Source organism: Genypterus blacodes, unplaced genomic scaffold, assembly GCF_046128005.1.
Source record: "Genypterus blacodes isolate CSIRO-AG114 ecotype Tasmania unplaced genomic scaffold, CSIRO-AGI_Gbla_v1 ptg000064l_1, whole genome shotgun sequence".
Lineage (NCBI taxonomy): Eukaryota > Metazoa > Chordata > Actinopteri > Ophidiiformes > Ophidiidae > Genypterus > Genypterus blacodes.
This window is the reverse complement of record NW_027466876.1, coordinates 432,654-459,469: the sequence shown is the minus strand read 5'-3', so window position 1 is coordinate 459,469 and position 26,816 is coordinate 432,654. Positions and strand designations below refer to the sequence as shown.

The 26,816-nt window shown below is 44.0% G+C and overlaps 2 protein-coding genes across 2 annotated transcripts in view; one reads left to right on the top strand and one right to left on the bottom strand.

The window, feature by feature from the left end:
- Positions 1–1,679: 1,679 nt before the first annotated feature.
- cep57l1 (centrosomal protein 57, like 1) lies at positions 1,680–5,101 on the bottom strand. Its single transcript, XM_076155007.1, has 11 exons — positions 4,941–5,101; positions 4,344–4,485; positions 3,934–4,128; positions 3,717–3,838; positions 3,483–3,599; positions 3,296–3,373; positions 3,075–3,164; positions 2,907–2,981; positions 2,580–2,824; positions 2,343–2,487; positions 1,680–2,238 (listed from the first exon to the last, which is right to left on the bottom strand). The coding sequence occupies exons 1-11, from the start codon at positions 4,959–4,961 to the stop codon at positions 2,035–2,037; spliced, it is 1,434 nt and encodes a 477-aa protein (XP_076011122.1). The 5' UTR covers positions 4,962–5,101; the 3' UTR covers positions 1,680–2,034.
- An 896-nt stretch (positions 5,102–5,997) lies between these two features.
- Positions 5,998–26,816, top strand: part of sesn1 (sestrin 1) — a 41,541-nt gene continuing 20,722 nt past the window's right edge. Inside the window, exons 1-2 of the mRNA XM_076154992.1 lie at positions 5,998–6,073; positions 6,621–6,940. Coding sequence (XP_076011107.1) covers positions 6,662–6,940 — 279 coding nt within the window. The 5' untranslated portion in view covers positions 5,998–6,073; positions 6,621–6,661. The remainder of the gene's footprint in view (positions 6,074–6,620; positions 6,941–26,816) is intronic.

Below are 26,816 nucleotides of genomic sequence, written 5' to 3'. Positions count from 1 at the left end.
TGCCGTTACGCCGCTCGCTTGCAGATTGGCTGCGTAGTTCTGGTTGGTATAGCAACTCTCCTAGAATCAGGAAGTTGTGGGTTTGATTCCGGGTGCAGGAAACAGACACATTTTAATTGTTCGACAGTTACCCGGCAACATGGAAATGCATTTTTTTCCAGTTTATTGTATTAGTTTTTCAAAATGTTTAAAAATTCAAGGTTGCAAATGCTCTGCTTGTTTCTTGTATTTTCCTGATTTGAGAAAGTTCTTGAGAATAAAAAACTAATTGTACACAAGAAATGAGTTTGACAAAGTTGTACAAGTGTACCAAAAATAATTTCAATGTGTAGTTTATAGAGTGTGTGTGATCTTGTTCTAACTGCTTTCATTTTTTGAGGAGAAATCATTTTTAAATATGGAAATTTGCAAAAAATTCTAATTCCTTCCTTCTAAATATATATTTTTTAACAGTTCAGCCTTTTAGGTGGTAAATAAGCAAACTCATGTAAAACTCCAGAGGCTTAACAATGTAGTGACTCATGCCAAGAGTACCAGAACCATGCAACATTATCTAGATAACAAATTGAAACAATGGCAGCAATGTCCAACGCTGAAAATAACAATAGCAGTCAGCTGTTCTTTTATCTGTTTCCTTCTGGCTGTGTTAATTTAATTGTCTCTCATTGTTTTCTGTTCTATATGAATACTAAACTGGGATAATGAAAAGATAATGCTGAAATGTTCTAAGTATGAGGCTGACCTGCATAAAATTCCTTATTCGTCCCATAAAAGGGGTGTGACTCATGTGAACCGCTGTGCTGGAAATGTCAAATGTCATCTGAGCAACTGACAATTAAGATAAGTGTGGCTTTTACGACAAAATGTTTTGAAAGCAGACATGTTTTGGCTTTTTGAAAGAGTCAGATCCTGTGGTAGAAAGCAAACTCTCCCTCCCACACATGCTGAGAATACAAACCACTTCCTTTTGTCCTGTGGTCAAGGACACTTTTATACAGCGGCCCAGACAGCTGCTGTAACAGAACTCACAAAACATTTCCTCCATCTGTAATAATGACTGTTATAGACAATGGGGGAGGATGGATGATGTATTATTATTGTCCATCAAACTGCAGGGTGAGTGTATAGGTAAAGGAATACACACTTTGGCCGAGCACTGCCCTCTGGTGGCTCATCATAGATAGCATCAGATCCCACCATAGGCTTAGAACTAGAACGTTTCTGAATCTGACGTCACTGTGTCAAAGTGATGAGAAACATGCGACGGGGGAAATTGTTCACTGACATCAAATCGACATAACTGAAATATTGAATAACTATTGAATAACTAAAATTTTGACAGGCTTTGAAGAATATTATGATTTACAATTTGTGTCCAATCATTAAATAAAAATTCTTCCCCTAAATGTCTGATAGTGGAATCAAACCAAGCCCATTGTGTTTTCTTGCTTACAGACTCAAACCTTTTTTGCAGGGTCAGCATGTCTCATCCATTAGTCCACTCGGTGGGAACTTCAGGACACCTAGTGGTTTTGTGTGCACACTACAACAATGCATCATAATGGTCCCAAAATGTAATAATGTGTAAAAATAACCTTTTTTTAAATGTTTGAATTGCATTTTAATCAGCAATCACACCACTAATATATTTAGAGACATATTTAGAGAATAATGTTTATTAGAATATTAAAAACAGATCATTCCAGCTTAGTTTGAGGACTTCAAAAATACAATCACTGAGTCTACATTTAGGTAGTCTGTGTTCAAGTCTATAGTTAATTTACTTTGTGGAAAGTTGGACATTTCTGCCTGTAAACAATAAATTAAGCCTTGTTGGCATTGTTCATGAGAAGACCTACAAAATATGGAGAAACCCCTTTATTCTCCCTTTTCACTTGTTGTGTAGAGGAGTAACAGGTGTTTACCAGAGGCCTATTGTCATTGAAGAGACGGGGGACAATAGACAAAGAGTCCATCAGGGATCAAGTTCCACCATGAACAGTATCAAAGTCTTGAGGGATCTCTCAGAGCTCCTCACCGCACCCAGGAAACGTCATCTCGTTGGAGGCGGTTACGGAACTTCTTAGTGTCTTTGAGAAGCTGCAAGTTGCTCCTATTTCCCCCGGACTTCTTTGATTTCTGCTTGGCCTTAACCGGGGTCGGGACGAGCGGTCTGATCCCACTGGGCTTCTTGGCTGGAGCTTCTTGGATGCGTTGCTGCTGTGTCAGTTTGTGAACCTAGGGAGGAGCAGAGGTAGAGGACAGCATCAGGCACTGGATGCATTTTGATGACTTACAACACTTTCTGTCTGGATTATGTTGTGTGAGTTTAGTTCACATACCGTCCGCTGGTGTTTGTGCAGTTTACTAATCTGAGCTCCCTTCTCATCCATCCTTGCGACCAGCCTTTCCAGCTCCGTCTTCAGGAGCTCTCTGTGCTCCCGGTGATCGGTTGTTTCTATTTGACGAACCAACTCCTGTTGCTCACTGAAAACAAACACCACCAAATTGTCAGTAGATTGCCTTAATACTGTACACGCGTCACACAGAAGCTCCTGTCGGGTCGTAAGCTTACGCACAAGCTCATCTGTCCAAGTTCATCCTGCAGAGCCAGTAGCAGGTCGGACAGAGATCCCAGAGACTGCAGGTCTGCTCGTTCGGGCCTGTGAGGGGAGGTGGATTGTGCGGGAAAGTCCTTCTGGGGGCTTTTTCCCCGATAACTGTGCAGAGCATGCACTCGTTCGCACAACTGGGGCTGATGATGCTTCATCATGTGAAGGACGCTTTGGACGTTGGCGTGGACCGAATGGCTGGGGCTCGTCGACTATGCGAGTAAGAACAGGGGGGGACAAAACTCAGTACTTTAAAGATGCAGATTGTTGATTGCAGATAGAGATCTAACTTACTGTTCCACATAGAAAGGGGATCTGTTTGCATCTAGGGTAGCTCGCTGATGTCGGCTCGTTCTGTGTCGGTGATCTCTGAAGGAAACCAAAGGTGTGATCGCGACGACATCCAAAAAAAAGGATTTCTCATCATCTGAACAATTGAGCTGTGAGCAGGTGGAGAAGTACCTTGGTGGTCTTTTTCTTTTTGGTCTTTGGATTGATCTCTTCAGCAGCTGGTGCAGATAATCGAAGGCCGATATCCAACTCCCTCTCAAGCTGTGAACAGTGATAACACACACTTAAGAACAAAGTTTAAAAGCATTTTGACTGTGAGGGACGATGCGCAAAGAAAGATGCCGCTACACAAAAGGTCACATAAGTTCTTTCAAGCAACAACATAGACTCACCTCATCTGCTTTCTCCTGCATGATCTTACGCTCCTGCTCCTCTTTCAGCAGTTTCTGCTCCAGAACGGCGAGCTTCATCTGAAAGTTCATCACAGAACCAACTTGTAAATCCAATGTTGAAACTTTAAAGACGTGTGTGTGTGTGTGTGATGATGATGATGATGATGATTATGATTATGATGATCACCTCCGCCAGAGTTTGGGTTTTGCTCAGCTTGAGACACTCTGATTCTAGTCTGTCCAGTTTCTCTCGCTGACTTTGGGGGTTGAAGCTGCTCGGTGGCTTCTGCGTCTGGATGGAAGCCTAGCAGGGTTGGACAGAAGAGGGAGACATTGTTTGGCTGTTCAGGAACAATCACGCAGCTTCTAGGAGGTTTGTAATAGATTATGGCCTTGTAATTTGTGTATCCCGTCCTGCTACCTGCTCCTCCAGCACAGCATTCCTTTCCTTATTAGCGTTTCCCACCATCCTCCTCATGTATTCCGACTGCTTTTCAAGGACCTTACACCGAGCTTCAGCAGAATGCAGCTTTGAGTCCACGTCTACCAGCACAAACATACAAAGATGTAAAAATCAACATATATCTAATACAGTATGTACAAATGTACAAACGTGACATGGCCTCTACATCATTTACCTTTCCTCTTGTTTTCCATAGCAGGCGGGCTGGCTGCTGGCTGTCTGTGTGCCGAAAAAGAAGACGAAGAAGAAGGATACTGCTCGTAATTTCGAGTAGTCCGAGAGTACTGATGGAAGTGCTTCTCAGCTTGTTTCCTGTCCAGCTCCAAATGCCTGATCTTCTCCTGGAGGGTCTTCAGTGCATCGATGACCTCTGTAAGAGCATGTGGTTATTAAGTTATTTCATTAAATACAGGGCACATGATTACGTCCCAAACTCACACACACAGAACCCAGACAGACACTGAGGCGAGAGTTGAGAAAGATCTACAATTTCTTTAAGAGGAAGCAGCTGATGTGGTTCCTGACTCACTGTTGGAGATCACTGATGAGTTTTAAATGAATCCGAATGAATTTGATGAGTCATACCAATGCTGTCTATGTTACGTGAGGTGTGAGACCCTGGGAGGCTGGTTGCAGGGAGCTCAAGGTCTATGGGTGCAAGTGGGATCCTGTCCGGAGGCTGGTAGTAGCTCCCAATGTAACTGTTCTTGGAGGGCGAGTCTAAAGCCTACATGGAGCAGAATGGAAATGTTTTAAAAGCAGCACAACAACAAAGCTATTTTCAAAAACCATGCAGCGTTTAATACAACCAAAGACTGAAACAAAAACAATGCTGCATTCAGGTGCTTCTCTTAAATCCCACCCATCGTAGTGTTTACAACCCCGCGAGTTATTCGGAAGTAATTATTTCCGACTGCACGTGAACGAGGCATAACAAGAGGAAATGGCTAACGTTGTTTTATCAGAAATGACTAATTCAGCCTACGTACAGGTACGAAAATGTAAAATCTAACCCAAACACCACAAATTAAACCACTTTACACTTAAAGAATGGCGAAAACGCACAACATACAACTATTTTACAGCTGAAGTGAACACGTTTACATCTAACAGTGACGTTTGTCATAGCTAAACTGTTAGCCTCATTCGCAGCCAATGTTACCAAAGTGGTTTGAGCATTACCCGATCGTGATAAGTGTCCATCTTGCGATATTGTTTTACTTCTATATCTGGTTGAATTCTAACGTTTTTGTTTGTATAAGTTATATCCACTAGAGGTTCTACGACTTTCTCCCAACTGTCACAAGACCGTGAAGTCCGGACTTTTTAAATTTCCCTCTCCCCCGACCGCCTTCTCTTTGGTTCCGCCTGATCACTTTAGTTTAGCGCATGCGGGTTCCTATAACACAGTTCCAGATTTAAATACATATTCTAAAATAGCGTGGATAATTATAAAATATTGGTGTATCTTCGATTTAGAAGCTTTAATAAATAACTATATTGATCCACTGATATCCAAACCACTCATTCTCATTTAGTATCACATATATGTTCAATGTTATGATTATGACTATTACCAATATAAAGTGAGTTAATAAATGAATCTCCCTGCCACTATTTTCACACAAGCATAATGCAGCAACATCCTTAGTCAGCATTTTGGAAGGTATTTTATGGGAGTGTGAGACTTATTTTTCTAATTTGTAGCAGCCTACTTTATCCCAAACAGTACATGCACGTACCATCATTTTGAGTAATTTCGCCCCATCAAATAGTACAAATTGCAAAAAAAAACACAATGTTACAAGCCTAAGATTTCTAAGCTATATGTGTGATGAAATGAAATAAATGTTATGTGGTATATTAGTTCTTAATTTAAATCAAATGAATTGCAGAGCACCTCTCCCCTCTCTCCCCCCCCCCCACACCTTCTGTTTTGTTGCCTGTTTCTCACTTCTGTGATAAACAAGCTCGGAGGCGGTCGAAAAGCGACGAAAAGCATGATGGGAGATGTAGTTTATATAATCTATGCACGCTCAAACTGCTCCTTACTAGACTTTACTAGGGAACACCATTCCCATAAACACCCTACCCGCGTGGAGGACACTGTCATACCAGCCAATCGTTTCTCAGTCTGTGTAAGGCCCCGCCCTAAAATGTTCCTAGCATCCGCTTATTGGACAGCTGTTTATGCCAATCAAATATTCACCCTCATGTTGTTGCCTCCTATCTTATAGCCTGAGACAAATGTTAGTGGTCAGTGCTGTAGCGAGGCGTCCCATAGCACAAGACCTGCAGGAGAGAATGCAAATAAAGTGAGTATCTGGGAATGACACTTTATGTTTTCTGTCGCGGTAAAAGCTTTACGTGTTACAATGTTGTTTTGTTAATTACGGCTTTACTGTGCATTACTATATCGGAGTCTTTGTCACAGGCAGCTTTGAAGCCTTGACACGACAGGCAGGGAGAGATTGAATGGAGCAATTCGTTCACTAACTGTCCGAATTTGCACGGTATTAGTAATGACAATCTAAATTCGAATAAACTACGGACAGACGGTGGTCCGTTATCTTAGGTGCTACAATAACACACCTACATTTCGAACTTATGGTGGGGTTGTTACACAAGGAAAATCCATATGCTGTTTTTCCCCTGCAAGTTGGTAATGGTCCAGATCACAATGGCGCACTTAATAACGTTGTGTAAAACCATGAGCTAAATTAAATGCCATCTCTCCATACACTCTGAATTACATTACATTCACATAAGCCACCTTCCACACAGCAAAATCGTCATAACATCTGTCTGAGCACACTTTTTTGCCCTAAATAAATTGTTGCAATGTGTTATTTCTTTTATCAGGCTGTTATAAGGCATTTCAATCACTACGCCTTCAAGATAAGATGGATGTGCAGGACCAGGAGTCTCTGAGGAGATGGGATGGGCTCGGCAGTCGGGATGCCGTTTCCAGAGATGCGGCCATGGAGAACATCCGTCAGGAGGTGATGGGGAGAGTGGAGGACATCGGGCCCATACCACCCTCGGCCCCCGGACCCCCGGCCTTGGGAAGCCTTCCCGGCAGTGACCTCAATGACATCTTGGCTCACCTCCTCATGCTCGCCAAACGGTGTCCCTTCGGAGACGTCAGAGAGCAATGTCTTCGGCTTCTAATAGCAGTCCAGGTAGGTCATCCCATTGTGTTCATAGCGAGATGCACGATGAGCTTTTTCATACGCGGTGGAGTAAAGCTGCATTGGGCTGTCATACGTCCCTCTCATGGTTGTGTTGATGCTATTGTTGTGCTGCCATCTGCTCGTCTCTGCACCTCCCCATAAGAATATGTAATGGTAAATGATGTCGTCCAACTAACTAACAGCTGTGATGTAATTTAAACACATTAATGTCATCACAACTGGCAAAGTGTTTTGTCTCTCACTATATTTCCTTTTCACCCATTTCCTTTTCGTGTCAGGTTTAACACCGGCAACTTTGACAATGGCCTTAAATTCATCTTTAAAATTAGAATCTCCTTATTGTTGTTTGGCCCAACCAAACTACATTAGTCCTTAGAAATGTGTAGTGCAGTGAAATTTAATGAATAAAAAACAACAAGGGAAGATAAGGCAACAAGCAATACTGTATACTGATTAAGATGCACAAAAATGTCTCCTATAGGCTTTGATTAAGCTGTAATTACGTTCCATTAAGATCTTAACCACATTAGGAGTAGAACAATTGATTGCCACACTTGCAATACACCTTTTTAATGGTACTTCATTGGCGATACTTTATGAATAACACATTTCTCGGCTTGAATTATACATTTTACTTTACATTTCTAATGCACAACGAGTGTTGCTCACAACCGGTCACATACAGTATGTGGATCCTGCCTGCGCCCGCATTCAGGTCACTTTGTACCATAGAGCGAAAATGTACTTTCGCCCTCATCAGCAACATCACACCAGTATGTAATGGCCAACGACGTAGCGATCTAAACCCAAGCTATGCTCAGTAAACAAAGAACCCTAATGCAGTAACGAAACTTTGCACGCCTAAGGTTCTGCACTCTCCTAGAGGAGTAGACGAACCACCATTTCATCAGTATAATGTGCAATTTCCTATTTTAACTTTCTGCCGCATGCTGTTGTTGCTATTTTGTCATATGACAGTTGTCCACAGGTCAGTTATTAATGAATGTACGGGTGTAATATTTCAGTGGGGCGGGGGTGAATGGTAGACATCGCACCGACCAGTTGTCTGTCTCTGCCATCTGTTGAGAAAATGTAGCTGAAACCGATGAGCATGATGCCGCTTTAATTGTTGCAGATGTGTGAGGGTGCCGTTTGGTTTCAGCTTACAGATCACACAACATGTCATTCTGCAGTTAAGTTGATAAATGTTTGTTTTTTCCAAATGTCATGTGAACAGTGTAATGTGATTGCGACATCGACATGAATCAGAGTAATCTCACAGACCTGGATTATGTGAGCGTACATCGATTTATTCATTTCCTCACAGGCCGACTTACCTCCTGCTGTGATTATGCAAGTTGTCATGTATATCCAGAGAACAAAACCCATTAATTCCATCCTTCTCGCATGTTTGCCTCAATTGCAGTACGGACAAATAATTTAGACTACTGAGTGCACGTAAACGTAATGTTTGTGTGTGTGTATTACAAACACAAACAAACTGCTGCAGTAGTGTAATGCAGAAAACATGTTGAATTTCTTGAACATGAATGTGTCCTTGTTTGCTTGCACACAACAAAGCACTGGCTGTATTCTGGCTTTAGTAGGATATGAGGTTGATTAGGTGGCGTGTTCCTCTGATGAGCTCTTTAATAACAAATAGAAATAAGCCAGACACGTTTTTGATGACTTAACATGCTTGTTTGGTTGCGGCATTATTTCCTATTTGTGCCGAAGTGCGTTTGGGAAACGGAGGAGAGGGGCAGAGAGAGATGACAGAGGGAGAAAGCTGCTTTGTGGGTTTAGCAGACCACCACAGCACACACACACACACAAACACCGTCTGGTATTTCTGAATTATGCTAAGCTGCATTTGTCGAAGGGTGCATTTATGAGCCGAGGGTGACAGCTCATGCCGCACTGGTCCCACTGTGGATGCACTAACCCCACCGACAGACACACCTTTCTCACAGTCATCTGGGATGAACGGGGGTAAGGGGGTGGGGAAGGATGAGGCGTCTGGACAGACCTCTAATTCCTGCAGATCCACTGATTAAAGCCAAAATCTTTGAAAGCACAGACAGAAAGAAAGAAAGGTCATTTCCTCTTGACCCCCCTTCTGGAAGAGACCACCTGCTTGGTGAGAATAGACATTTGATGTTTTTTAGTACCTCACAATTCATTTGATATGTTTCCTGTATACAGATAATGTATGGTATGTCTCTTCTTTAATCTGCATTTTTATCTGTAGGGATTAGAAGCAATTTATAGTTGACCCAATACGATGTAGAGGGGACCCTCGCTTTGTCCTAACAGTTGCTGTTGTCGTTGTTTTATGCAATGTTGGGTCGCGCGGTTTCATTATTTGCTTAATCTGAGTGTGAAGGTTTGAGGTATTTTTTTAGTTCTGGGGGGGTTAAAGGTTATGGGGTCATAGCTCCAAATAGGATTTTGTGGGCACGTGGGGAGGGGTCGAGTTCCCACAAGCTGCTCTTGTATAAGGGGGTCTGATGGGGTGAACTCACAAGGGTCAAAAGTGCTTACGTGTGCAATCGCTCAAGAATAGTCAAAGTACGCAGAATGTCAGACTGTCATCCTGGGTGTCTGTTGGTAGTTGACCCGCGTTGAGCATATTGATCTAATGCCTATAGAACCTCAGGAGTGTAGAGGGTTGCACATTCACACTCAAAAACCAACACGCACACACACACACACACACAAATGAAGAGAGACAATAGAAAGTGTTTGTTCTGAGTCTATGAAAGGGGTGGGCAGACTCCATCGGCCGTCTCTCTCTCTGGTCACCATGTTCCCTCGCTGGATGAAAGGAGCCCAGTCTTGAGGCGGCAGGAGGACTAAGACAGAGAGCGGTTTCTTTGTGTTATGTAATTACACCATTGTGCAAGGCCTCTATCCTTGACTTGAATTAAAAGCTGCACTCAAAACATCAACCTGTCTCGGTGATGTAGGCTGGTGTTCAGATTCCAGTGTTAGTCCACGGCTTCATACAGGGAATACCAACAGTTTTGTTGCGTCTCTTCGAATTTGGCTCCATCCAGTTGTGAGGACAGTTGATGGTTTAGTCTGTGCAGTCATAAATAAAATCTTTAACCTGCATTTGTATTAAAAACAAACTTATAGAGCCATGTGTTCAAGATTACACTTGTACCTTCTTCAAACCATCAATTTGTGGGTGAACCAGCAGAACTGGCTAAACTTTAGTGTGTCTGTCTTTGCTTTAAGGAAGGCCAAGCCTAAAGGTATTTAGAGATTATTGTCCTCCTCATTTTTTCATGTACTTATTTAGCTAATTATGGATATTTACTGTGACTCAGCAGCCACTATAATAAACACTTATGTGTGATTAATTAAGTGATATGGCTTCCAGGCTCTGGCTTGGACCCAGAATAATGAGCCAGAATTCCTTCCTCCCTCCACACGGAAAGCTAAGGCGGGCCTCTGGGCAGAGATGACATCATAAAGCGATGACATTGATTTTTCATGAAAGATTTTTGTGAAGGCGCATTTTGTTGCTGTCACATACGTTTGGTGAGTTGTTTTCTTTGCCCTTGATTCTTCTGCGTGTCGAGGCTCAGACAAGCAGACTGGGCAGATGCAGTGATAAAACACAGTACTATAAGTGTAACTCACTCTTGGCCCCCGGTTGTTCAATAATCTGGATCCTGCTTCAAGTCTGCCTTCAAAGCTTTATCCCATTCGCCGGCAGAGGTTTGGTCGTACGTTGAACGACCTGTGCTATGTTTTGCTTCTTTCTACGTGATTTGTATGCTGTATTGAATCATGGGGGGTTTAGGGATCAGGGAGATCTTGGAAGTGATGTTGTCTGTAAAAGCACGTCTCAAAGGTACCAGTGCTTGTGCCAGGCATGTATAAATAAACCCGACTTCCCCCTGGAGTGCTTTGTGGACAGATACAATATTGCTTTTCTGACAAGGTGGAGTCAAAGTACACTTCTCCCTCACTGTTATAGTGGCAAAACATTATCTCTGGTTCTTTTATGTGTACGCTTTTGCGCATGTGTGTCTATCTTGTGTTCTTCCCTCTGTACCCATGAATGTGTTGTTGTTGTACATGCCTCCAGCCCTACCCAGGCTACCTCTGCTTACTGTATAAATAGAGACCCGACCGAGAAAGAGCCCCCTAGTCTGGATGTATCTGATGGATTATGCAAGACCTAGCAAATGCCCAAACCAGGTCAGATAAATTGCATGAAGGAGGAGGAGGAGGGGGAGAGAAAGTGTGTGTGTGTGAGGCAGCAGCAGCAGTCAAGTGACCTTTAGCACAGTAACTGTATCGTCAGGTGCTCTATGGATATACAGCATAGGATGCTGCAGAGAAATAAAGCTGTGGATTTATTGCTGACGGCCTTCTTGGCAGACCGATGGGGCTGAGTGTGTGTGTGTGTGTGTGCGTGCATACAACTGTCTCCTAAGGTGTTTGGTCTTATACAAAGATACATGGCGTGTTACATTCTCATTGTGGCTTCATTGTGCTGGAAAGTCTCTGCTTGCCATATTGTGACACATTGGTCTTTGGCCTTGATAATGTTGATGATAATGATAATAATGGTGTGTGGTCACATATAATATAATATCTAGAGCGGTTCATTTCTTGTATCTTCATGATCTCGGTTAGTTTTGAGCCAACTGCAGGGTGTGTGTGTGCGGTTAATGTCAAGTAAACGACACATTTAAGTAGTTAAAGCAAATTATACAGTAACGGTGGAAAGGTTGTAAACTGAAAATTCCTCTGGAGGCAGCACATATTTGCAATAAAAGCAATTTTCTTCTTCTAAACACATTCACACTTTTAGTTTAGCACTTTGAAGTGTCTGAGACCAAACCAAAGCAACACCAAGGGTAAACACAAGCTCACACACTCACTGGGTCAGAGCAAAATGAAAGTGCTTCTCATTTTGTTGTGTCTTGTCAGGATTTATATCTTGTCTCTTCATTATCAAAGTTCCTTCTTGTCAGGATATTAAACATATAATATCCATGGCCAAAGCATATTTACACGCCAACACACACACACACACTACAATCCCTCCTTGTACTCGGACCCCCGCACCACCACAGCATGCAGACCTCAAGAGGAGGGAGCATGTGTGCAACTAGGTCACTGTCAATCCTGTTGTAAGACTCCATAAAAGAGAGAAATGCTGTTTTTCTTCTTTAGCTGTTAGGGCGCATGTCAAAAACCTGGAAACCGCTATTAACAAAGAATCCTGTTTCCTTCCATTTGTTCCCTGGCCTTCATTGGAATGGCTGCTCTGCTAAAACATGTAAAGAGCACAGAGGGTGGGATGGACTAATGTTGGGTATGTTGGGCTTTTCCTGAGCGTAGGCAGTCGTCATGGCACCAGCAGCATGAGGGGCAGTGATGGGGAGGGTTGGCTGGCTGGCACAGTTTCTTGGGGCCCCCCGGCTGGCCCGTGATTATTTCTGGCTGTGCTATTCAGAAATGGAGAGACACTGAAAACGGAGAGGGAGATGTATGTTTGTATGTATGTAGGGTATGTGGCAAAACATGAGGGCTGTATACTAAAGACCAAAGATTGAGCAGCAGCAAACAAGACAGAGGGACAGAGATATGGAGGAAAGGGCGAAAGCTGTTTGAATGCCGTGTTTCCCTTTATTGAGTCAGAAACCTCCAGCGGAAAACTACTAGCAGCCCTGTAACTGTGAGATCTGACTGCAGTCCGGCCAACATGAACCGGAGGGCGCATACCTCTGCCAAGGCGCAAACACACTCCTCTGATTTCATTTTTTTGCAGGTGTCGGTTGTGGTAGTTGCCTGTTTGTCGCCTGTTATAAACAGCTACACCATAAATGTGATTTACGTCTGAGCATATACTGTTACACACCCCCGCTAACCTCACTCATAATTCTGATGTGGATCAATATTTGTATCCCTGTCTGTTGATAGTCCCTCATAGGATACATTGGTCTGAACTTAAAGTTGAAGAAATCTGCAAAAAATGTCCACAAATGTTCTGATTTGACAATTTTATAGATTATAGGAAAAGCATAAGGTCCACTTACCTGCAAAATCTCATCAGCATTCATTACGTTTGCCTATCCTGCTGAGTACAGATATACAGATAAATAGAAAATGGAGGTTCTGAACTAAGCTGAAGCTTTTAATGTGCCCAACACCGCATAAATCCCCAAAAATGCTGACATTGTTACTTATCTGTCATTTCATTGCCGGAGCAGTTCGCTCCATCCGTATGCATTATTACGCCCTGATGTCGAGTTGCATGCCCGCCCTCATCTGTTCAGGCTCGGCTTCTCTCACCCACACACACACACACCCAAGACTGAGAAAGACAGAGAAAGAGAGAGAGAAGAAGAAGAAGAAGGAGGGAGGGGAGGGCGAGTGGACAACAGCAACAGCAGGAGGTGGGAAGAGAATAACAAACTCTTTGAGGGAATGCAGTGCATGCAGAATTTGCGCAGGAACACAGGAGCATTCAGGGGTTACCAACTGTAATGGAATGGACTCTCCTCGCTTTGACATGTGTGTGTGAACCTCAGACAGGAAAGGATTCACTATCAGGAGATTTAACAACAGTGCTAATAAGGAGATAACGTGGTGCCGTTCAGTCTTGTCACCAAATGTCGAATAACCGAAAATCATCAGTCTCTCTTTATCCTTCACGCTCTCACAAATGCACAACCAACACAATCTACACTACAGTGTGTTTGCCTCATGCGACTGCTGTATCCGAGCAGAACTATCCACCGTTGAAACAGAACGTTCTTGATAACAATCAGATAAGAGGTGCGTCCAAATCGTTCCCTAAACAGGTTCAGTCACAGAGGAAACTTTGTTGTAATGAGTTTGAGCTTCTAATCTACATTATATCTAATTGTGTTGTGATTCTGTAGGTCCACCACTGAACAGCCATGGTCATTACAGAGGGTTTTCAAATAGGGCTGACACAAACACACATAATCTGAATACTGGGCTGAATACTCAACACTTAACCCTGCGACCCCCTAGACTGGATTATTCCCCATTTGTCCACTTGCATGCAATCTGTTCCAGATGGATTTGATTGGATTCACGAATGAATTATGAAGGTTAATGTCCAGTGGATGCAGCATTTCAGAAATCAACATTTGTCTTTCTTACTCTTAATGCTGTTGAGGTGGTTTCGTCACTCCCTGTCTTATTGTGGAGTGAAGCAGATGCAGTTCTCCCGAATGTACACTAGGGGGCGCCACGCATTACTTTTTTCTCCTGCCTTTGTTGTCCTCTCCAGTCGCTGGATGGGAATTTTCCATGCACTGGGCTGAATGCATGCAATGCTGTGTATGGTTTCTTTCTTTTGACCCGGTCACCGGGCATTCATCCATTTTGTATTTTTTGCTTATTTTCTGTGCATGTATGTCAAGGTCTTGATATCTGTCCATATGTGTAGCTTGTTTATATTTACTGTCCGTTTGTCTTGGTATGCCGTCAGTCAGTGTGTGTATGATTTATTGCAGTGAACTTGCAGGGTTTGGAGGCGTCTGTGTATTAGGTCACACAGCATGAATAGGCTGGGTGGCTGTGGTGCAGGCTTCAGTTTGAGGTAAGGACACAAACCACACAGGCCCAACATCAGGCTGATCTAGCCGGAAAACACACAATCACAATGCTCACAATGTGAGCAACAGTCGTTTCAGTCCTAGATCTGGAGATTAGTTTACTGCTAAATAATACTTGTTTCATGTAATTCAGAGGTTCTTTGGATCTGTAATCGTTCCTATCTTACTTTGGACAATTGATTAGTTTGCAGGATCTGAGCCCTCACACCTAATACATTTAGGGTCCGTATGTCTGTCCTTGTTCTAGTGCCAGAATGTATTTACAAACTATTCATAATCTTGACCATTTGTTTAAGGGGGATTCAGGATTTGCTTTACCTGTGTCACAGTAGCTACCTGTCTTGTGTAATAGACCTACATTTAACCAAACAGATGAGACAGCCCTACTTGCAGGCCTAATGAAGGATGTTACCATAAACACCAAAGGCAATTACGGCACAAAACAATGTGCAACTGAAGTTTTCTACCCTACTTTCTCATCTTGTTTATTTATTTAACTTTTCACCTAAATTGTGTTACCGCCATACTGTCCCTACGATTTGTATGTATGCAAACATAGCCGTCCTGTGTAGTTAATGTCAAGTAGAATGTCGGTCATACAGGTTTGTGGCCTGGTCCAGGTCATGAGCGCAGCAAAGACCTCACACTTTGAGACGTGAAGTTCGCTGTGTCAGCACCTGATGGATTGTTTCCCATCACTGGCATTGTATGGTGCTGCTTACCAAATGGTGTTGCTTCAAGCTCTGCCCGCTGCTGTGTTGGCTTAGTCCTGGCCGTGATGTTGTTTCAGCATGTGTGGTATTGTTTCAGGCCCGCTGTGGATCTGGTTTGAGGGTATTGTGCTCTTCTCAGGGGCATTGTCCCGCACTGATGTGTGTGTTCTTGTTTATGTTACTGATCAGTTTGTCAGGATGGTGACAGTTAGGCGCTGCAGGACCACAGGGTTCCCACAGTCGTTCACCTCTGACCCCAACTGCTTTGCTCCAAAGCCAGGCTTAAGTGTGTGTATACATGTGTGTGTTTGTGTGTGTGTGTGTGTGACTGCACGTGTGATTGACATGCAGTGTTTATAAAGCATGCCGAAGTGTGTTTGCTCCACTGTTTACTGAGGACAGGGAATACACTTTTTCTAATATCGCACTAAAACCTCACATATTATTGCAAGTCGACATGCACAACATGATGGGCCAACACAAAATGCAGAATGTGTTTGGTTAAAAATCAATTTGTCCTCCATTTGCCAACAAAAAGCTGTAAAAATCTTTAAACAACACAGGATGATGAAATTTGGCTTCTAAATCTGGACGTTTCTGCCAAGTTTGAACAACAAGCAAGGCCTTGTTTGTTGTTCAAAGAGTGAGCGAGCCAATTTTCAACTTGTTTTCTGAAAATTTTGACCCAAGAATACAGATTTACAAGAGGGAATTCCCTCTTTACATCGTTTAAACATTCTCAATTCTAGAAAGCATCATGTTGATGAATGTGGTCTCCAAACATGTTTTACTTCATGCTTTGCCACTCTTGTCTGTGTTTGTTCATCTGCGTGTGCATGTCTGTTTCTATCTGAGTGTGTTTGTCTTGAAGGTGCTATGTGTATGTGTTGGGTGTATGGAACCAATGTGTTTTTGGCCACTTCCCTCTGCAGGGTTTTCACACACACACACACACGTGAGTTTCTGTGCCTTTGCGTTTAACTTGAGAGAAGACCCACGTGGCAAAGAGGAAATGCTGATGTTCCTTTTTTTAACAGTTGACAGTTTTAAAGTTCATGACCCATTAAAGCACGGAAGCATCAACTCAGTGGTGCAGAGGAGACTCCGTTACATTAGTGTGTGTGTGTGTGTGTACAGTATGTGTCTGTGCAAGTCGAGTTGTCTACCCTTCTACCCCTCACACACTTGTACTAGATGTCCTAATAGTGACTTGATGAGGTAGTGTTACATCATGTTGTCGTCCATCAAGACTCGTGAGTTTATGAGACCCCCTCCCCTCCCCTGTGTGTCACACCCCGAGACGCACGCGTATGGACACACACCCCTGCACTGAGCTCTCCTGGAATGTTCTGACAGGACATTATCGAACAACATTGACTAGCCCGTCTTATGATATCTCTATGTCAAAATATCTGTCTAGACATTTTTGTCATACTTGTTCAGGCACTCGGTTGCTTCAAATGTCTCGTTGTCACCTTGAGACATACAAGAAAGGTGTGTGGAGCAGATGAGGCCCCCGACAGCGTGACAGACCGCACTGCCCACTTCTCCACTCTGGCTCCTTCATTGTTGTTGTTACCCACAGCGAGCAGAGAACAAGCAGAAAGGCCACAGGAGAATTGAGGCCTCAGTATTTGCAGAACATAATCAGAATAAGCATTTCAACTGGGGAATGTGGGCTTACTGTGAGCTTACAGTACGTCTCTGCTCAAGCTGATTAGAAATAAGAATAAGTCCAGTGTAATCAAGCACCAAGTATAATCTCCAGGGCCAAAGGGCGCATTAGACAGAGACCTAAACAAGTGGAAATGTTTATAAACAATGAAATCCACTGTGTAATGACCAAGAGAGAGAGAATGAGATGATGGAATTAGGGTGGGCAAAGGGAATTTTGCAGAGATTCCCTATTGAGCTTCAAGGATGTGCAGAGAAAATGGCAACGAGACAGACAAGTAAGTGAGGAGTTCTGAATTTTGAGACATTCACCTATAAAAAGCTGCTGGCATTCACTTGAATCGAACTTTTATAGTGAATTGTTGAAGATGGACCTTAAACTGTCTAGCACAGGGAATCGAAGGGGCTAGAGAACAATAGGGGTCCGTTCCTAAGCCTTTGACCAACCAAGGGAGTTCAAGTAGACGACTATTAGGAACCGAGCTTGGCTAAACTGTCAAGACAAAGGTAGGTTAGAGGCAGATGGATGGTGAAGGAAAGAGAAAACAACCTTTCCATCTGGGTCCTGATTCCTCTGTGCTGGCAGCTGGCCACACCCCGTCGGCCCTGTAGGTTTCTAGGCATCTACTCATGTTGCGCTAAACACAACCGAGGCCCTTAGGAAACCTGGCATGTAAAGGTTGGCAGCAAACCAATGCAAAGCAGTCCCTCTCTCTTTTCTCTCTTCCTCCCTCTCTCTCTCATTAACTCTCTAACTCTTGGATAGCACCCTAGTAAACATCCCTTAACCCCGTGCTCATGTTAGTTTTCCACAACATCAGCATTAATCTCAGACATGAATGAAAGGAGTTCATATCTCGGAAGAACCGATGCCCTTCTAACCCACATGGGCTTATTTGGACAAGCGTTCCCCTCTAAGGATGTCCGTCGGCATCACGACCTCAGCTCCTCATTGGCTGCTTTTGAGGGTGTGTCAGCGCCCCATTGGCTCACATCTCGTCACTAGACGTCAGGAAAAGTGGAGGGGCAGGAAGGAAGTCTGGCGTAAATCATACACAGCACGCGCATGATGATGCTGGGGAGAGAGCCTGAAAACAAAACAAGTCACGTTTGGTCATTTATGTAACGTACTTTTCTTCTTTGCGAGGTCACAAAGGTACTGCACAAGGGAATCTACCAATGTTAAAGCACAGCAGCAGTATTTATCTCAACCCTGATGGTATAGTCTGTGTGTATTGGTATTGCTGTATGTGAAACTGGCTTGAAAGCTCTATACTTGATTGCTCCGTCTGTTTAGACACACCCACCACATACAGGGCTTTGGCCAGGGGTCCTTAAAGAGACAGTGCCTTAAAAAATGGCTTGTTTTCCAGAGCGTGCACAGTAGTGCTGCAGCAATGAGGAACAGTATTTCAGTTTTTGATTTGATAATTATAATAACAATTTCAATTTTTGTTTCGATTAAACTTCCCTAACATCTCATCGGCCCTTCTGCCCCATTTTTTTAGCTCATTTCTTTGTTTTGTGTGTTTGTGTATCTTCTTTGCAATGCCTCCTTCAATGCCACACATGTGTGTACTTTGTTCTCGCGCACATTTTGACCATATGACCTTAAAAACAATTCGAGAAGAAGCGGAGTTGTGATACGATTTAGCCAACTTTACTTCCTGTTTGCATGGTTGAAGATGGAAAAACAGTGTCCAGTTCAGGCTGGAAATGAAGGTGTAAACTGAGCGGCGCTAATTTATGAAGTGTGATGTGTTAGCTGCTGCTCGCTGGTGTCTGTCAGTATTTTTAGGTTATGATTCCACCGGCACGACGCCTTTCAGTCTTGAGAGTCTCATGTGATGTCTGGATGAAAGAGGCATTTACAGACACGCTATCTGAAGCGTATAAACACTGACAATGGACAAAGACTAACCAAAAGGAACATTGATTGCGGGCATCTGATCGGTCATTCACGCAACAATGCTCCTGTTCTGCGGTTGTTGTTTTTTTATCAGTAACATACGGTATCTGTCCTCACATAGGAATATAGGTCAGCAGGTCTTTGTGAATAAAGGTGAAGACGGAAGAAAAAGCATGCGCCGAATACCACCAGAGTCTGCATGCTTCTTTCTTTCGATGCAGGTGTGTGACGGTGACAGACGTCCAAACCTGCTGTCTTCACTTTCTTGTCTCAGAGGAAGCCCCTTTTTCCTCCACACACATACACACACAGAAAAAAAAGTATGCAAAATGCAGCTCACATACTTGTTTTCACGTCTGATCTGATCTAACCTCATACCTTCACCTCATGACCTTGCTGTTTTCCTCAAACAAACACTTATGGTAAAAGAATTTGCATGGTATCACTGGAGGTTTGAGCAGTTGACGTCAGCACTTAATTTGCTTAAGCTTTTTCTTGGAGAGGTTAGAGAAAAACACCCTTCTGTCCTTATTGTGCAATACAGGCGCCTTCGATAAATGAGTGAATGTTTTGCTTCTACGTCTCGCTTTAGACCTCTCACCTCAAGCTGACACCGTGTTTTTGCTCTTTCATCACAGCGCTGTTTGAATATGTAAAACCATCCTGAGTTTCACAACTGCTTTTGCTGACGGCACTTCTGCGTGTTTTCTCAGAGTCTGGTGTATGATGTTTATCCGTTTTGTTGTTTTGCTCATTAAGGCCGAGCAGTTGGAATGATTTGAACTCGTATTTTGTGCTGATGAACATATTGATTGTGTGTGTTGTTTGAACTGGATGGACACTATTTCCTCCAGAGAGAGAGAGAGAGAGAGAGTGATGTGTTTGCTTGTGGGTAAAACAGTATTGAAGATTGCGATCATTCACACAGAGCCTCTTAAAGCCGGACCTAACCTCCCCTTCTCCCTCCATCCATCCCTGTGAAGACTCGCAGAAAACAGAGGGAGCATCAAAACAACAACTGCCGTTAACTGAAGGAGAAGCCGGCTCCTCCTCCTTGTTGCTCTGTTTGGCCCAGACGCACAGCCAGAGAGAGCTGCCATTGGTCGGTCGGAGACACACCTCTAGTATCTGTTTATGTGCTTCAGACTTGGCTTGCAGTTAGAGTAATGGGGTGTGGGGTGTTTGTGGCGGTGGTGGTGGGGTGTTGGGGTGGCGATGAATGCAATGGGTGGGGGCTCGAGTTTGACTGTGCAGAAACAGAAGGGAAGAGATTTGGGGGGAGGCGGAGATTCATGGAAGCTCTGGAAAACATCCATTGGAGGGAGTTCAGAAATTTCTAGGAAGTTAGGATGTTTGTTTGCTTTGCTGTGTGTGTGTGTGTGTGTGTGTGTGTGTGTGTGTGTGTGTGTGTGTGTGTGTGTGTGTGTGTGTGTGTGTGTGTGTGTGTGTGTGTGTGTGTGTGTGTGTGTGTGTGTGTGTGTGCGCGCGCGCGCGCCCAGGCCCCTTAAAACCAAAACCAGGCATGCCTAATTCAGTCAGCACTATTTATGAGCCTCCTTAATCAATTTTAACCTCCCTGATTTCTCAGAACTTTGACCAATAACTGCATATCAGCTTTATTTTCACAGTGAAAATCAACATCTTTATCGCTGATTATCAGGAAAACATGTTTCTGCAGGGAGTACTGCCCGTGCGTTCCACAAAAGCGCCAATTCATCAGCTAAGTCACTATTTATGTCTTCCGTATTTGGCACACATGAGCGTGGCATGTTACATGTAGCCAAACACAGCCTGCAGGATGTCTAAAATTAAAACAAACCACAAAGCCAGTTGGGTCGGTCTGAGGAGGAGGAGGAGGAGGAGCATGTGATGTTTATGTCTTGGTTTAGCTGTTGAAGTTGTTTTGTTAAATTTCCTGGGGGGTTAAAGGTTAAACCAGAGGCCCAGGAAAAGCTGCAAAGACATAAAGTCAAGTATGTTACACAAAATGTAATCCAGAGATAGTTACAGAACTCTGTCACACACTTTGAATGGATTGTTATGGGCCAAATCCTGAATAGAGGGACCAGTATAAAGGTCCAGGTCTCAAATCGGCCCCATACTGGCAGTAAAGTGACACTATCTGGTCCTAAGGAGTTAAACGTCATCTCGGGAGCTGCTTGCTTCCTCACTCGAGTCGTGCGGGTGGTGATGAGTGCTATGCTTTGATCTCAGCTGCCTGGGTGAATTTCCAAAGTGAGTGAAGATGTCATAGTTTCTGTAGAGGCGTGTTTGAACAGCAGTCTGCCGTGTGTGTTTATCAGCAGAGTCAAGGCCAGGGATGTGTGTTACTTATGAAAGCGGAGAGCATTGCAGTGCCATCCCTCACTTGTTTGCCATCTCCCCATCTATGTGTGTGTGTGTGTGTGTGTGTGTGTGTGCATAAGGAAGAGTGTTTGGTGGTAGTCAGAGGCATTAGCGACCTGTGGGATAGCCTAAGAAGAGGCCTGGGTTACTAATGTGTGGGTTACCTAAGTGCATAGTCCTGTTTGTAGGCCAATATGTGTACAGAGCCACCGTGTGAGACAAAGAGGGGCGAGGGGGAGGAGGGGGGCGGGGGGCTCCAGGGACGACCGGAGCTAAAATGCACCTCGTTGCGTCACTGCCTCCACCACCACACCCCTGTTATGTCACATTTGTTTGTCTCCACCCTTCTTTGACCAGGACGGCGCCCCTGCACACACAAGAGCATCACCTGGGAGAAAAAAGGGGGTTGGATAGGTATGAGGTCATTCATAACCTAAAGTTGAGAACTAAATTCGGAGCGACCCACAAACTGGTCCGGCCAATCAGTTGTCAATCAGTAACTCCTTCAGCTTTGTCTCCCTCTTTTTGTCGTGTTTGGTCCCAGCCGGTTTTCCGAAAAATCCGGTCCGTCAGGTCAGAGAACGGCATGTGGCACTTCAGCCAGATCTTCTGTCAACCATTCAGCCTTTCCATCAACTAGTGCAAAGCAAATAAGAGGGCATGACAGTTAGATTCATATCTAGTGCAGGATTAACTTCCACTACATCATGGTGCCTTTGTCTCTGTGCCACACTATCATCTGTGTTTATGTACACCATGTTGTATTGTTTCCCTGTCGCCATGACGAAAGAGACTGGGCACATTATCCTATTTCGCACATCTTCTCATTGGACTTCGTTTATCAATCGCGTGTACGAACAAATCTAACCTTATCCTGTGCCTAAGAAGAAATTCATGGCGTTTCTTATCAAAATAGTTTGAACTGGAAGAAAGTTCTTAGGTAGGCATGAAATGTACGAGTGGTCTGTAAACGTTACAAACAAATCAGCATTGGCCGGTCTTCAAGTTGTGGAATGTGAATATACCCACATAGTAGGAGTTAGAAAGCCATTTTGCATCTATAGCCTGTGTTTAGATTGGTTTAGGTCCGTCACATACTGTTCTGCTCCTGCGTCTGCTGACCTATATACTGGATCTTCCAGTGGTTCAGTGCTGTGCAGTGTTTGCCTCCTTTCTGTTAACGGAGCAGCTTGGCAGTCGAGATGATTCTTGGCTTCTAGTTTGATTTTTGTTTGTGCAATCTGTCCATCCGTTGATCCATGAGCTTTTGAGGCATTTCTTTATGCTAATTAGCAGTGTTCTAGAACGTGCTAACCCCTCAATTAAAGATCAGGTAGGATTCATTTCATCCACAAGGATTCAATCACTGGGCACAAATCAGACCCAGGCCCAACAATACCCCAACCTTTACCATTATATATAGTTCCCCTTTATTGTGGTCCTCTGTGTGTGTGTGTTTGTGGCAGTTTGTGTGTCTCCCTCAGCCACCCGCAGTATCTTTGCATGCGGCTGTTTGTGTTACATGTTGGGACATGTAGAGCAAGGACATCTTACGCCTGTCGCCTGTCTCGTTTTACTTTCAGGGCACATTCCCATGACAACAACTTCAATGTAACAAACACTCACAAGGGATTAAAACGCTTTCCCTCCCGGGTTTGCAGGGGTATTGAGCCTCAAAAACACTTTCTAAGGATTATTACGCAACTGTCTGTACCTACATACTCGCCTTATTTTGAACACTAAACACACGCAGCCTTGGGTTTTATGTGGGGACAGAATGTATGTGAGCGCTCCTGCTCTCTGAACTGGATGTTCTTCCCGCTGGGTCCATTTACTCAGAGTTTAAAGGTTACGGCACTTAACAGAATGGTATATACATAAGACCTACTGACACACACATAAAGGTGTGGGCAAACACACACAGCTGTACACTCATACAAGCTAACTGGTAAGCCATTCATGATGCTGTTGTGCAGCAAACTGGTGTGAAATGTTAAGTCTTTAGGCCAAAACACTCCCATGTGTGACCTCCGGGGGTGTGTGTGTGTGTGTGTGTGTGTGTGTGTGTGTGTGTGTGTGTGTGTGTGTGTATGAGCAACTGACAGTGCAGTGGAAAAAAGTTATAAACAGCAGCACGGACCTCTGTGTATGTACAGTGTATATTTATGTGTGTGTCTGTGGGTATGTACTGTATGTGCACATATACTGCATGTGCATGAGGCTTGTCTATGTGTGTGTGTGTGTGTGTGTTTGGTGGTTGGAGCACATACTGTAGTCTCCACTGGCTCAAACTAGTTCATCTGTCATTGTTTCATGTGTGGTTGTGGCCTCACCAACAAAAAGCCACTTGTAAAAACAGAGGGTTACTCTCTGTGCTGGTGTATGTGTGTGTGTGTGTGTGGGATAACATTCGGGCAGAATTGCGATGAACATGTTGGTGTCAAACTCACCACCAATGCTTCTACCAAGTCTGTCAATTTTGCTTTCATCTAGCACTCAGATTTTGTCTAAATTCACTTTCGATCATTACACAATTGTTTTTCCCCCCGATTCCTTGTCCTTGGATTTTTGCCCTTTTAATCCCGTGTCATCATGTAAAGGCATGTCTAATCAAATGATGTCATGAAACTGGACAGAATAAATGAAAATATAGCAGAGAGCAGAGCATAGAGTTACAACGATTAAGATGAGCAGCAACCGTTCAAATACCACAGGGGAGAAGAGTTATCTGTCATTTTAGAAATATGAATCGTGCCTTCATGTAGTAGATGACGTCAGTTAGCCTCATGACGTCATCTCTGTCCACACGCCATTCCAGTAGGTGGCGGTTAATATGCCTTTGGATGTGTTTTCAGTCATTCCTGCTGGTTTTGCAACTCATTTCGTTGCATTTTGCTTGTGTATCGGCACCAATTCACAATAGAAATCAATACAACGGACTGAAGTGACGGTACAAAGATAGCATCAGGCCCTAGAAGGCTAAAGAGGAAGAGACACAAAAAGCAGCGAGGTAAAGTTTGCAGGCTTTTCGCAGGAAGTAAGGCTACCATGCATGCGACCACGTACAGGAAGTAGAAGAAGGGGGTTCGGTCCCTAGGGGATGTTTCTTGTCAGATCCACTGTGGTCTACATTTACATCATATGATTGACGCAACATAGTTCCCTGTAAATTACTGGGTTAACCTTTCAGTATTCACAGTATTCCATGCAGGAAGGGTCCCTGGAAATATCAGGGAAAGACATCATTAGTAAACGAGGCTCATATCCGTCTCCATTGTGTGTGTGGCGATTACGTTTTACCGCAAGTTGCGCTGGAGACGTTATTCGTTCTCATTTCCATCATCTTCATTGTACTTATATCACTGCAAACCGTTTCCACCCACTTACCCTGCCCTCTTTCTCTCATATTTGTATACATAGATAGCACAGTTTGGAAACCTCACACACATACAGACACACACGCTGACAGCGACCTAGCTCAGCTTGTTATTGTAGGCAGCTGGCGAGGGGCTTTCCTGTCCAAACAGCCCAAACGCTGAGGTGGCAGAGGTGTGAGGGACAGCGAGAGAGAGAGAGAGAGAGAGAGACACACACAGAGGGGGAGAGGGGGGTGTAGGCCGGGTGGGGTGACCACCAGCTAATCCTGATGGGGGGGGGGGGGGGGATAGTGAGGGGACATTACTCATGGGAAAGAAGAGCAGGAAGTAGAGGGCATGGGAGACGGGCGAGGGCCAACGAGTTCTTCCTTCTCTCCTCCTACCTGGTTCATACGGCCAGACGACGAAGACGATCATACGCTTATGCAAAACACATATGCACACACACACACACACACACACACACACACACACACACACACACACACACACACACTCCGAGGCTGTGACTTACTCCACAAGACACACATAAGCCTTGCGGAGGGGATTTGCGGTGCGGTTCTTCCTCACCTTGTTGATAGGCGACAGAGGGCGACGGGGCTGTCTTTGATTTTGCCCGACCGAATGAGTCGGAGGTATTTTCCTTTTCTCTCTCAATTCTTGTGTAAAATTCCTGTGCGTGTTATGAGGTTGAATTCTTCTCGTTTTTGTGTTCTTACACACACACTGGAAGGGCAGCAAAGCTCATTCTCATGCATACTTTGAGGGAGATTGGTAGAGGTTTGGCAAATATATGTTATGGTTGAGTTCTGTCAGACTGTGTGAACCTCCTATTACCTTGAAATCAGATCAGTCATGCAGCGTCATGGCACAGCTGTTTTGCGGACATTGTCTTCTTCCAGATCCATATCAGTAACTGCTGAAAATGTAGCTAAGCCCTTTGTTCTGCTGACTCAGCATTATCCTAGTTACATATTGGTGGTATTTGCATGTTTAAAGGCTTATTAGTTCATATGCAATAATAATTAGCACGTATCTTTGAGATTGATAACTGGATTAGGGTTGAATTGAACGTGTTGATGGTTCATCATAGAGAACATGTGCATGACTGAGATCCCTACCAACAAACAGACCGACAAAGAAAGATAAGAAGCTTGGAAACAGCTCAAGTCAGGGTCAGAAGTTGTGTTTGATGCAGATTGTGGCTAACAGGGAAGAATGCCTTGGAAGTAAGTCCCTCAGTATCACAGCCACATACCTAGCAGGCATTATTACCAGGCAAATGACCTGAAGTGCAAACTGCTGAGGGTCATGTGAGCCCCCCTCCCCCTCCTCCCCCTCCTCCTCACCTCACTGCAGCCCCCCTGTGTTATGTAACCCTGTTGGAAGAGTGACGGGTGGCGGGGGGGGGGTTCATTCCAAGCTGTGTGACATTGTGCACTGGTCTAAACTGACTAAGGGCTCTGATTTATGGTTTTGCGTTTCCTCTTAAAGGCACACGTTCAGGGCAGAAAAACACATAGGGTTGATTTTCCTTGAAACAGCTGGATACTGATAAGACACTGATACGGCAAAGGGAGCCACCGAGAACACCAGGGACAGGGAAGAGGGAAGAGGGAAGGGCTGCAAACTAAACAAAGAGTAGAACCACCAGGAGACACTGGAGCAGTGTGTGTGTGTGTGAAAAAATATGTGTGTGTGTGTCTGTGTGTTTATGTATGTGTATATGTGTGTGTATATATTTGAGTGTGTGTGTGTGTGTATTTGTGTATGTGTGTGTATGTATATGTATGAGTGTGTGTGTGTGTGTGTGTGTGTGTGTATGTCTAAGTCTTTGTGTGTGTTTGTGTATATATGTATGTATGTGTTTGTGTGTGTGTGTTTCCCCGGTATGAGCAGATGACTCTGCTTCTTTGCAGGTTTGAAAGGATTAACTCATCATGGTAGAGCGCCGGGAGGTAGAAAGGAAGAGTCTGAGCCGGGGGGAGAACAATGAGCAGAGAGGGAGTATGGGAGATGATTGAGATGAGGAAATACTGGGAATTGGAGGAGAACAGGAACACGTGCAGAGAGTGAGAGTGTGAGAGAGTGAGAGTGAGATGCTGAATAGACAGGGGAAGGAGAGAGAGAGGGAGGGTGTGGTGACTTTGGCAGGTAGTGTGTGCAGCTGCTTTGTGTGAGATCCCAACGTAGCAAAGATCAGGCACACACAAACACACTTTCTCT

Coding starts and splice junctions, on each gene's coding strand:
- cep57l1 (XM_076155007.1), bottom strand. CDS start 4,961: ATGGACACTTATCACGATCGG. Junction 2,982..3,074: donor AAAAGAAAAAGACCACCAAG/GTACTTCTCCAC, acceptor GGTTTCCTTCAG/AGATCACCGACACAGAACGA. Junction 2,825..2,906: donor TCCCCTTTCTATGTGGAACA/GTAAGTTAGATC, acceptor TTACTCGCATAG/TCGACGAGCCCCAGCCATTC.